Raw genomic sequence first — 12,512 nt, 5'->3', positions numbered from 1 at the left:
ACCACATTCCCTGGCGCTTGGGATGAAATTCTGTCATTCAGCAAAAACATGGAGCTGTGCTAAGCTCTGGGATACAAAGCCAGACAAGATAGACACAGTGCCTGTGTTTTCAGTAAAATGCTGAACCGAGTAATTCACTCAGCATTCATAGGACACTTTCCAGTTCACATAAGAGACCTTTACGTGCATTAAACCTTCAAAGCAGTGCGGTGTCGTGGTGGAAAGCCCAGGCCCTGGGCAGAAAATCTGGGTCTGAACCCAAGCTTCCCCTCTCACAGTCAAATGACCTCTCAGATCATCAGATGTGTCACCCGTAACACGGAGAGGAAGGGTTTGTGAGGGTTAACAGAGACAATGCACACAGCACAGTAACTCCTCTACTTGATTTTTCTTCCTGTTGAGCAGTGAGGAAACTGAGGTCCAGAGAAGGAAAGTGCTATGTGAGTTCACTGGGCAAGGAGATGACAAAGCCACGTGTTCTGTTTGGGGTTCCCTAAAAGCAGAGCCTGAGACAAGGATGGAGGGTGGACGGTTGGCAGGGAAGGTGATCCCGGAAGCAGGAGTGAGGAGATGGGGCGAGCCAGGGAAGGCCGCTTACTGCTGTGGGCAAGCAGAGCTCAGTCTTGCTGAGAGGGGACCTTCCAAGACCCTCATGGAACCCACCTCACAGTTAACCTCCCATTGACAGGAGGCTGGGCTCACCCCCGTTGCTGGAGGGTCACCCTGCACACTCTGCATGTCCAGGGGCTAGAGAAATGGCCTAGTCTAGCTCTGCCATGCGCATGTCAAACCTGAAGCAGAGATGCTGGTGCATGATAGGCTTAGGTAGCCTCCGCTGCTTGAGGCTAAAAACCAGTCCCGCTCCCTGCCAAGAGAAATGCAGGTCCTCACAGCTGTGCCAGAGCGATCCTGGGAGCCTTTGGTGGAAAAAGCCAGCAGGTGACTAGGATCTTTGCCCAAATCCTGGTGCAAGAGACGTTTTGATCGCCTGCATCTCATCCCCTCAGGCCACCTCTTATTTGGGCCACAGCTGGACATCGGGGCCATCTGACCCCACCTCAGGGGCCCATGGTGCATATCCCTCCACTTGCCTGCCTCTGGACAGGTGTGGCCTGGGCTAGATCAGTGTTAGTCTAAGTTGTCCTGCTGAGCCATAGTGAGAATTACAGCTTACCTTGTAATCCAGTACAAGGATATAGGTGAGTATGTACTTTGGTTCCCACAGTTTCATGGAGCAGTATTTACCCTTCTGTGTGGTGCGCTATACTCTCTTAATTCTGTAACCTGGAATTTTTTTTTTTTTTTAAAGATTTTATTTATTTATTTGACAGACGGAGATCACAAGTAGGCAGAGAGGCAGGCAGAGAGAGAGAGAGAGGAGGAAGCAGGCTCCCTGCTGAGCAGAGAGCCCGATGCGGGACTCGATCCCAGGACCCTGAGATCATGACCTGAGCCGAAGGCAGCGGCTTAACCCACTGAGCCACCCAGGCACCCTGTAACCTGGAATTTTAACCAAAAAAAAAAATACTACTTGCAACCCACTAGTTTGATTTTATAACCCACTAATGGGTGACAATCCATATGTTGACTCCTGGCTACAGAGAATGGGCATTCTTCCAGGAACTCCCCTGTCTATAGCCCCAGATCCCTGCATTTCAGATAACATTTCTGGGATAATAGAGCACCTTCCTGGACACATTGGCATCTGACTAATAAGAAGCATCCCAATTGGTGTTCCCAGGACTCCTGTCTTACGGGGAATAAACGGAGGTCATGACCTGTCCCATGTTTCAGTCAGTTATAGTCCGTGAGGGAGCTGGGAGTCACTCCAGGTCCATGTCATGTCAGAACCCACGTTTTCACTGCCTCCCCCATTGGCAAATTCCAAAGCCAGGCCTGGCCTTTGACCACAGATGACCTAAAGGACCCCACTTCCGGGGCTGCAGGTTTTTCCAGCATAGCTCTAAACCCATTTCAAGGCGCTGTGCCTATACTTAGCAGCACAAAGGGGAAATAAAGTGTGGCCGTGCCCTCAGGAAGCTGCAGGCCGCAGGCTCTTTCCAAAAATGGACCTATCCACAACCAAGTATGAGATAGAGCACACCACCTGCGGAGCACTGGGGAAACACACCCAGGGAAGATGGGAAAGAAGCCACGCCTGAGCTGTGCTTCAAAGGGTACGTGGGATTTCAAAATGAAGGAAGAGAGAAAGAAGGAAGCATTACAAACCATAGAAATAACCTAAGCAGAGATTTGAGAATATAAAATCAGAAGGCTGATGATCAACATGAAGTCCTTTACACAGTGGGGTCTAAATTGTGTATAGTATGGGCTCCGAGGTGCCAAGTCTTGGGAGGCACCATGGGTGTTATGGAATTTTGGAGGGCATTGGGAGAAGAGTAAGCAACACTCCAAGGTCTGAGAAGGATCAGCAGCCAGGTCCTGGGTCATTTCGAGCCTGAAGACTCCCCTCTCTTGCCCTACAATAGGATCCCAGGCAGGAAACCCTTGACCAGTTACAGGTCTCTGGGGCTTGACTTGGGTCTCTTCCTGGCCCCACAGGAGACTGTGTCATCCAGAATGCATCCAACAGTGGAGTGGGGCAAGCAGTCATCCAGATCGCCGCAGCCCTGGGCCTGAGGACCATCAATGTGGTCCGAGACAGGTGTGTGGGGAGACCTGATCCCAGGGCAAGCTAGTGGCCCTTCCTCCCAAACTCCCACCCTGCCCCGTATCCCTGCAGATGCCCCTGTCTCCACTAGAGGGCACCCGTGCATAAGCAGTCCTCTGCAGCAGACAGGGACTGCTGACAGGTCAGCCATGGGAAAGGAGGCCCAGGGGGCCTCTGGCTGTCCGATGAGCCACGTCCTAAATGTAAAGGAAGAGCAGGAAGGAGATGGAGCCCACCCTTGCCGAAGACTTTTTCTTCTTCTTCTTTTTTTTTTTTTTAAAGATTTATTTATTTATTTATTTATTTGACAGAGAGATCACAAGTAAACAGAGAGGCAGGCAGAGAGAGAGAGAGAGAGAGAAGCAGGCTCCCTGCTGAGCAGAGAGCCCGACGCGGGACTCGATCCCAGGACCCCGAGATCATGACCTGAGCAGAAGGCAACGGCTTAACCCACTGAACCACCCAGGCACCCTTGCCAAAGACTTTTTGAGACTCTTGAGATAACCCATGATCTCACACCCACAGTTTGGGAATCCCTGAAACTGTGTTCTTGCTACTGTGAACTAACCCAGGGCCCTTTCTCCCCTTGCATCTGTGTGGCACTTTGAACTTCTCTAACCAGGGATGTGAAGGAGATGGGACAGGATTGTCATCTCTGTTTTATGGTGAGGAACAAGTTCCAGAGAAAGGAAGACATAGCTAGTCAGTAACAGACTGTTCGCTCCCTGGCTCGAGCTCTTTCCACCATAGCATCCAGTTGTCTTAAGCCTCGCTGTCTCCTGCAAGTCCAGTCTTAGGAGGAGAACTGACACTCACTTGCCCTCTCTGTCCCCTCACTTGTGTTAACAAAAACTACTGTTTGCCTTGGCCAAAGAGGTCCAGAGCCACTCCTGGGCTAGAGTATGTTTGCACAACACACTGAAGAGCCCCCTTGAAAAGCGTTGGGGAAGGGAAATGAAGTTTGTTGTTATGGTAGACAAAGTCAGGATGTGAAATGACTTCTCCCTGGGCCAGACTGTTTCTCACACCTTTGAGCTGACAAGGGCTATAGGAATCACCCCAAAATACCAGTGAGGGAACCGAGGCGTGGAGGTGTTGGGGTGTGATGAAATCAGGTAGCCAGTCCCTACAGAAGGCCTGGCTTACACACAACCCCAGCTTCCCACAAAGAAATTCATGTTCTCACAGCCATGGCAGAGGGGTCCTACAAGCCTAGGGTAAAGAAAGCCAGCAGGTGTAACCCAAGGGCCATGGATTGTGTTTGGTTTCCAGACCTGACTTCCAAAAGCTGACTGACAGACTGAAGAGTCTGGGGGCCGAGCATGTTCTCACAGAAGAGGAGCTAAGGAAGCCTGAGATGAAAAACTTCTTTAAGGTACCTAGGATGAGGGGCATTGTGCCTTCATTCCATGCTCATCTCCCTGGGGAAGACAGATCTGCTAGAAAGGCTGGGACTGGCCTCTGTTGCTCCTCTCCAAATTCTCCCTTAGTCTCTTTGTGGAAGGGGAAAGCACATTCCCTCAACCAGGGGACAGCACTCATTAAGGGCTCCTGGTGCTGTGAGGGAGGCAGGAGAGACAAAGTTCAAGAAACCCTGGATGGTGTGTAGGTTTGAATATTTGTAGCGCATCCCCTCAGCCCTCACAACCAGCATGAATCTCCGAGCTGGGGGAGGATGTGGGGAACCTGAGGCACAGGGCAGGAAGAGAAAGGAAAGCATTTCTAGGTGAGAAAACCAAGACTCAAAAGAGATCAATGGGCACCAAGGGCAGACAGTTACAGGTGGTGGGGTCAGGGCTCTCTGAACTCACAGCTTCTTAACCTTCCAGAACCTCCATCCCCCAGCACACCCAATAAGTGATGAGACTGTATCTCAGCCTCCTCCCTCTGAACTCTGGAGTGACCAAACACACTCTCTTGAGAACACATGCCTCTTAAGGTTTCTAAAGCCCGAGTTGAACTAAGTTGTAAGTGCACACGCAGAGAAGAGGCACACTCGGGGGACCTGAAGTCCTTCAGAAAGGAATTTAGACACCCTCCATCTGTTCTTTCCCAGAGATGAGTTCTGGACGAAATTCCAAAACAGATAATAGGATTAAATTGATAAAGCAAAGGTCCTCCTTGGGCCCAGTTTGAAGGCACAGACACCCCATTTTCCTCGCTCCCTCCCTCTGACACATGGCCGGGGGCAGGGTGGGGGGGAGCTGTTGGTAGCCAGCTTCCGACCCCACATGTACAGAGCTGCTCCCTCACTGCAGGTTTCTTATTTTCCAGGACATGCCCCCGCCGCGGCTTGCTCTCAACTGTGTTGGTGGGAAAAGCTCCACAGAACTGCTGCGACACTTAGCGTAAGTCCCTCACCCCTGCAGGTCCGGTTGGCCAGCGCTGTCCATGCCTTTAGCAGGGAGGACGGTCAGGGGACCAAGTCCCAGTAGCCAAAGCCAGCCAAGGCCAAGTCAGCATAACCCTGAGCAGGAAACTGGGACCACAGTCCTGTCCTAGTCAACCAGGCACTTCCTTTCTCAGCCTCCCAACATTATAGATCACCGAGACACCTGCCCATTTTGTTTCTCAAAGGATCCGGAAGATGGCTAAGCTTTCTGTGAGAGGGAAATGGTTACTGATTCATAACCTAGGGGCCTCTTAAAAAGTCACTAAGTCCTAGCTTGTTAACTTTTAAGTTTTTTATTAGATTCTCATTTTAGAAGTAAAAGTATGCTCTGACAAAGCATTTTGAAAGCATGTAAAGGTACAAAGGATGGGCCACCTGGCTGTCTCAGTTAGTTGAGCATCCAACTCTTGATCTCAAGGTTGTAAGTTCAAGCCCCATGTGGAGATTACTTAAAAAATAAAATCTTAAAAAAAAAAAATTACAAAGGAAATATTAAGCACGAAAGTTACCTATCATACCACAACCAAGAGGGAATAAGCCTTGTTGACAATATTAACAGTGCACGTCCTTCCCTTGTTTTTTCTGTTAACATGAACTTCTTGAGCTGAGGAGTGCCTGAAAGGATACATTCCAACTAAAACAGAAATCCCCTCAACAATATTAGTGGACACCTACTTGCTAACAGTCACTAGTGAGGGGGTACAGAGATGGCTAAGACACTGAGGGAACTCTCTAGAATTCACAGGCTAGATGGGAAGATGCGTCATGTGGCCAGAGAGCTGTGAGAGCCATCGCTGAGCATTTGCCTGTGCACCAGACTGTGCAGAGGACTTGATTTACCCCCCCACTCAAGTGAGGGGTCCTATTCCATCCCATTTACACATGGACCCAAAAGGTTAATTACCTCCCCCAAGCGCTGGGAAGTGGGAGGGCCAGGCTTAACCCCAAGCTACTGTGACTCCTGAACACAACCCTTCCTCCCAAGTCCGGGGTTAGGGGAAGGGGAGTGGGGGATGGAATATAAACCCTTTCTGTCTCAGAAGGTTAGTCCAAGAACACAAAGAAGAAGCACAAATCGCTCCAAAGGTGGCGGGGGTGGGGGGGCTTCAGTTTTCTCACTGCAAAGCCAGAGTGATAACAGTGCCCCCCTGGGGCTATGGGGGGGTCTTCACAGAGCCAGTGCACATGGAAATACTCATACCTGTGCCCCGCACCCAGAAAACGCTCAATGAACATTGCAGGGTGGGTGGGGGGAGCCCGTGATCCCCACCTAGGAGCTACTTTCTGGAACAGGTGTCAGCTGAAGGGAACTTAAGACCAAACTACCCACCAGCCTCCCGGACAAAGAATCACCTACCTCACACAGCAGCTTCTTCCATTCTGTAGTTTGCGAAGCACCCCCCTGGCCTTCCATTGTCCTTGGTCAACAAACTCCTAAAAGAGCCAGGGAGTGGGGAGGGAACACAGGTTAAGATGAGCACAGGAAGTACTAGCTTACTTGTTTTTGAAAAACTATTTGAGCCTCTCCCGTTTGACTGCTGGGGTGCGTGTGGGTGTCAGCAGGTCCTGACCAGGCCCCTCCTGCAGCGAAGGGCCAGTCACCCACTGTCCTCTGCCCCACTGACACCATTCCTTACATGTACGGCCACCTCATCTCACAACTCCTTCAAGTCAGTGTGGACAGGTGACGAGCAGAGGTCTGCACCGATGTCTGTGCATGGCCCAAGGCTGCACATGAAGGAGTGGAAGGAAGCCAGGACTAAACTTGGGCTTTTCTCAGCAGAGCACACTTCTCTGCAACAATTCATCCAAGCGCAACTGGGTGGTTAGATCAATGGGTTCCCAGCTCTGGCTCAACATCCATGTCGCCTGGTGGGGTTGTTTGTCACTTGGCTTGAGCAGGGATCCTTGCTTCCTGATTCCTTAGGTCTGGGTGGGAACTCAAGTCTACAGTTTTTGAAACCTTCCCAAGGGTTCTGAGAGCAAGGTTCAAGGACCAGGGTTGGAATAGAAGTGTTCTGGCAGCTTTGAGAAGGGCCCTGTCTCTGCCTGTACCCACTCTGTTCTCTCTGGACTCTTCAGGCCTGGGGGAACCATGGTGACCTACGGGGGAATGGCCAAGCAGCCCGTCATAGCCTCTGTGGTAAGCTGGTGGGGGAGGCAGACGTGGACACAGGCCTGGACCCCACAGTTGTCCAGACCCACAGAAGCCCTTGTCCATGGAGGGGGTTTATACCTCCAGCAGAGCCTGAAATGCTGGCCCTCAGAGCCCTAGCTCGTCCCTCTTATGTCCACAGAGCCAGCTCATTTTTAAGGATCTCAAACTTCGAGGCTTTTGGTTGTCCCAGTGGAAGCAGGACCACAGTCCAGGTGAGTGGATGATGGCCCTATCGCCAGGGGCCACACAAGAGGGCAGTGCCTGCTGTAGAAGTGACCCGCCATCCTCAGGCCTGGAGAGGTAATGGGCTCCTGCGCCTTGGCGGGCTGAAGGAAAATAGCCTCTAGCCATAGCAGCAGTCAGCCAATAGGTGGCAGCAGTGAGCAAGGCACACACTGTCCCCATCCTGAGCAGATGCCCCTGGGGAAGACAGCCATGTACAGAGAACAAATTCTGGAGCCAGTCTGCCTGGGTTCAAATCCTGCTCCCGCCATCACTGGGAATAGGCTTACCCAGGCTAGCCGTGGGACCTGGACAAGTTACTTGACTTCTGTCTCAGTTGAAATATCACAGTTGTCTAGATACTGTTGGCCTTTGATTGAGGAGAAAACTGAGGTTCAAAGTGGTTAGATAGCTTGCCCAGTCTCCCCATGTAGGGAGTGGTACAGCCACAATGTAAACTCATCTCTTTGACTCCAGAACCTGAGCCAGTCCACCAGCCTTCCTCTCCTGGAGGACTGGTGGTCCAGAGTGTGACACCACCCCCACCACCCCTCAATGCTGAGACTGAAGAATCACGTGGAGTTGTCCAAGTGAAGGGGAGGAACATGGTGGCATCAATGGCATGTTTCAGGCCAGAAACGTAGCCTATGCAAAAGCCCATCATAGAGAGTGGGGGCCTAGACAGATAGGTTGTGACCTGATTATGAGAAGCTTTACAACCCTTCCTAAGGAGCTCAGACTCTATCTTAAAGGCAAGTGAAGAGCCACCAAAGCGGTCTCAACAGGGGACATGATTAGATTTGAATGTTGCATGAAGTGATGTCTGTGAAAAACCACTTCCCAGCTGAGGCCTTCACTTCTCATCTTCCTGGATCATAGAGGGGTGCAGGCCCTGGGAGGCAATGCTGGGGACCTCAACTTGGGGGATTCTAAGGGAGTCCTGGGTTCTCAGAGAAAGCTGCCTTCCCTGAGCAAAACTCATCAGTTCCACATCAGCTGGCATGCCAGGCACACCCATGCCCCCGCCAGCCCTCAACCCTCTACCTCCCTTCCCTGTGCCTCTTCTAGCTGCCCTGCCTCAGTACTCCTGCCCCTCCCACTCTTCAGGACTCTCGGTTACACCCTAGTCAGGTTCTGTGGCTCAGAGCCCTCATCGCCACTGCTCTGCCTGCCCACCAGCTCCTGGGGCCATTCACCACGCTCCTCTGTCCTACCCCGCCAGGAACCAGGCTGCCTGCACAACCTCCCTACCCTTGGTCAAGCCTGGGCTCTTGAGGCTTTCCTGGAGTTTAGCGCCAGCTCCTGCCACCAGGGGTGGCCCATGGTGTGTCTTGCTGTGCCCTGCCACCACACCCCATCTGACTTCCTCAACTTCCCACAGCCCAGTTCAAGGAGCTGATTCTCACGCTGTGCGGTCTCATCAGCCGAGGCCAGCTCACAGCCCCTGCCTGCTCCGAGGTCCCACTGCAGGACTACCAGCGTGCCTTGGAAGCCTCGATGCAGCCCTTCGTGTCTTCAAAGCAGATTCTCACCATGTGCTAATCGCAGAGGAGCCAGAGCGAGGTGGGAGAGGAGACAGATCAGCCGGACTGGTTTCTGGCGCCTCGGTTTCTGGCCCCCTCAGCCTTCCACAGGCTGTCCTTTCTTCCAACTGGGAGGGTTGTGCAGCCAGCCAAGGCTTGCCCCAGGGCCAGCCCCAGGGTGTCTAATAAAGTGAACTTCCGAAAAACAAACACATACAAACCCATAGAAGTCATCCCTGTCAAGAAGGACCCTCATTGTGCACCTGCTAAGAAGCCCCCTTGCCTGTCCTCCACTTGTCCCCCAGCGATGATTTCCTGACCACCTGGAAACAAAGTATGGGTGGGCACTGGCAGGTACAAAAGCCAGTAGGACACAGGCTCCACCCTCAGGCTCTCTGCAGAGGAGCAAAAAGGAACATGTGACTCACTCTGGGTGGTGTGTGGCTCAGTCTGGGGCAGGAGGAGGATCTACACGGGAGAGAGAATGTCAGGCTGAGGAGCCAAGGAGGTGGGCACTCAGGTCGCCGGACCAAGCTACGGGATGCCTGTTCTAACTGGGCACATGGTTGTTACACCAGTGCTTCTCAGCCCCAAGTCATTTTACCCCCAGGGGATGTTTGACAGTGTCTGGAGACATTTTTAGTCATCACTGAGAGGATGTTATTGGCATCTAGAGGGTAGAGGTGAGTGATGCTGCTCAGACATTTTGTGGTGCACAAAACAGCCTTCCCCAACAGAGAATTACCCAGCCCAGAATGTCCCTGATGCCGCGGCTGAGAAACCCAGCATTAAACTAAGATTCCTACAACAACTACTGTGCGGATTCGTATGCTAAGCATGTGGGTGAAACGCTGAGACCATCACTGATCAGGGTCTTGTCCTAGGCCTGTGGTCAGGGGAGTCTTCCTGACATGAAGCTTGAAAGTTGGCTCTGAAAATGAGTAGCTTTATTCAAAGAGAAGAGTTTGACATTATGTAACTTTCCATGTTTGCCTTATGATCCACTCATTCAGAGCAAAAAACTAGAAACTTTGGAATGTATTTACTGGATACTTAGTATGTGCCTTAGGCTAGGGATGCTGGTGGTGGGGGAGAGGGGACTGGCCCTCTAGTTGCTTAGCCCAGAGCAGGGGACAGACCTTCCCAGTATATAATGAGGCCACTGACTTGGGTATATTCAGAGGGCAGTGGGGACACAGCAGCTCTGCCTGGAGGGTTGAAGGAAGGCTTCATGGAGGAGGTGTCATCCACAGTAAATCTTAAAGGCCAAGCAGGAAAATATACCAAGCGAAACCAAGGGCACATATGAGATTTTGGAGGGCTGGGAGCCTGGCTCTGCCCCCTGAGACAGAAGAGTGTGAGGACTAAGGTGGGAACTGTGAATAGAGGTCAAAGCAAGAATGTTCGAGAAGTCAGCACTTACCCTCCAGAGCAGGGGAGGCACAAAGGGATTTTCAGCAAGAGTGATGTGGGAAAATTGGCTCTGAAGGCCAGAGTATGCTCAGGCTTAGTTGCATGCAAACACATAGACAGGCCCCCAGCATAATACTCTTGCCTTTGGGAGCACCTTCTGGGTCCTCTGGAGAAAAGGACTCCTCTTCAGCCCAGGGTTGGGGAAGGTCCGCAGGTGTCCTCTGGATAAGAGTTGCTACCTTGCGCAACTAGGCTTGGGATCAGCCCCAACCTGCCCAGGTCTCTCCTGTCCCCTGTCCTCTAACCTTGAGGTTAGTGGGACACCTGACTGTATAGATGGTCAACATGGGCAAGTGCAAAAAGCCTTAGAGGGTGGAAGAGGCTGCTCAAAGTCTACAGGAGTGAACGGTTCAGATTCAGTTCTTCGGGGTGAGTCCACAATGTTGGGCTTAGGGGAACCGATGAGCCTGCAGCCATGGGGAGGGAGCAGCCCCTGGTACAGACTCAGAGGAGGTAGACAGGAAGGAGGAAGATTCCTAACATCATGGTTAGAGACCCCATGGAGGGATGTGCAAGATGTCCTGAGAATGTAGCTCTAGGGGTCTGGAGATGACATCTGGGCTGTGCTTTAAAGGATGATTATAGTTTTCTCAGGCAGAGAAAGGAGACAAGCATAAACCAAGGGACCAGATTAAGCTAAGTTATAGAAGCACGACGTTTATGTTAGAATCTTCTCATTTCCCCCCAAATATCCATTCTCTTCCTGAGGATGCCAACAACTTTTAGGTCGGCACATGGTGGCTGGAATAAACGGGTTTCTTGCCTTCCTTACAGCAGACAGGTCTGTCACTTGTCATGCAAACAGAATTGGTAGGTGTCAGTTTATTAAGAACCTCTTTAAAATATAGCTGGCATCCATCCTGTACCTCTATCTTCCCTTTCTGCCTTCCCCCTGGCTGGGACATAGGCCTGATTCTGAGAATTTGCGCAACCATCTTTGACCATGTTAAGAATGGGTCAGTGACAAGATCCAAGAAGCCTGGGTCCCCCGTACCCAGAAGTCCTAACTGGCCACCTCAGGATTTGTTTTACATAAGAAACAAGCTTCTGTGTTATTTAGGTCCCTAGTATTGGGGCTTTCTCTGAACTTGATTATAACTGATCCGTATTCTCTGGTCTAATTTATGTTGAAATCATTCATGCTGAAGCTGAAAGAGTGAATGGTGGCAGTTTATGATTCCCCACTAAGGAATTTGAATTTTATCCTATTGGCCGTAGGAAACAAAAGATTTCTGAGCCAGAAAATGAGAACTCTGCTTTGGGGGAAAAAAAAAAATTCCTCTGGCAGCAGGTTAGGGGACAGTTGGGAGAAGGGAGACACTAAAAGAAGAGAACATCAGAAACTCCCAGGCTTCTGAATTTCAAATAAGGAAAATCCCCTGAAACTTCAAAGACCAGCATGGGGATTACCAACATTTCAGAGGCCAGCACAGAGAGGAGACTGTGACAAGACCGTAGGAAGAATCAAACTTCAGATGGATCATCTCTTGCACACTTTCCACAAGTACGGAGGCTATTTTTCATTTTCAGGACGAATAATTTCTCTATGGAGTGGGGACAGCTCTTTGGGCCCACTAAGTAAAATCCTTCTTAAATGGCTGGAGGAGGAACCCTGGGCTCCAGGGGACTGAAAGACCAACAGGCATTACCTCCTAAACCAAAGCTGGGGCACACCTGATGCCTGGAGGCTTCATGACTCTGACTCTGGCGCTCCCTGCTTTGTGTCTTCTGGGAGCTTCCACCCTGCAACTACCTACAGCCACTGCCATAATACTGATGACTGCTTTGTGTCTTGGGAGATGAGATAAATAAGCCTGCTTTCCTCAGGGAAAGACTTGAGGCCCGGAAGAAGGTTCTTGAATTCATCTGTGTGGAGCAGGCGGGCCTGTCCTTGCGCCTGGAAGCTCTTGGCTGTATCTACCAGCCTCATACTTGTTGGTAGGCACCTTGCCCTGGGGAGGACACTGGGCCCAGCCAGAACAGCTGGGAATGGTAAAGAAGACAGACATTTGCAGGCAGGAAAATCCTGGGAAGACAGCAGAGCTGACCTAAAAGGTAAGGAGACATTTGCAC

At 51.2% G+C, this 12,512-nt stretch overlaps 1 protein-coding gene across 3 annotated transcripts in view; it reads left to right on the top strand.

Annotated features, from left to right (window-relative positions):
- The window catches only part of MECR (mitochondrial trans-2-enoyl-CoA reductase), a 30,864-nt gene extending 21,086 nt beyond the window's left edge, over positions 1 to 9,778 (top strand). For all 3 annotated transcript variants that reach the window (XM_059138311.1, XM_059138308.1, XM_059138309.1), the window contains 6 exons: positions 2,563 to 2,665; positions 3,944 to 4,046; positions 4,946 to 5,019; positions 7,146 to 7,206; positions 7,361 to 7,433; positions 8,825 to 9,778. In XM_059138311.1, the coding sequence (XP_058994294.1) occupies positions 2,563 to 2,665; positions 3,944 to 4,046; positions 4,946 to 5,019; positions 7,146 to 7,206; positions 7,361 to 7,433; positions 8,825 to 8,985 (575 nt within the window). In that variant the 3' untranslated portion in view covers positions 8,986 to 9,778. The remainder of the gene's footprint in view (positions 1 to 2,562; positions 2,666 to 3,943; positions 4,047 to 4,945; positions 5,020 to 7,145; positions 7,207 to 7,360; positions 7,434 to 8,824) is intronic.
- The last annotated feature ends 2,734 nt before the right edge of the window (positions 9,779 to 12,512 follow it).

This window comes from Mustela lutreola, chromosome 10, assembly GCF_030435805.1.
Source record: "Mustela lutreola isolate mMusLut2 chromosome 10, mMusLut2.pri, whole genome shotgun sequence".
Classification (NCBI taxonomy): Eukaryota; Metazoa; Chordata; class Mammalia; order Carnivora; family Mustelidae; genus Mustela; species Mustela lutreola.
This window is presented reverse-complemented; position numbering and strand designations above follow the sequence as displayed.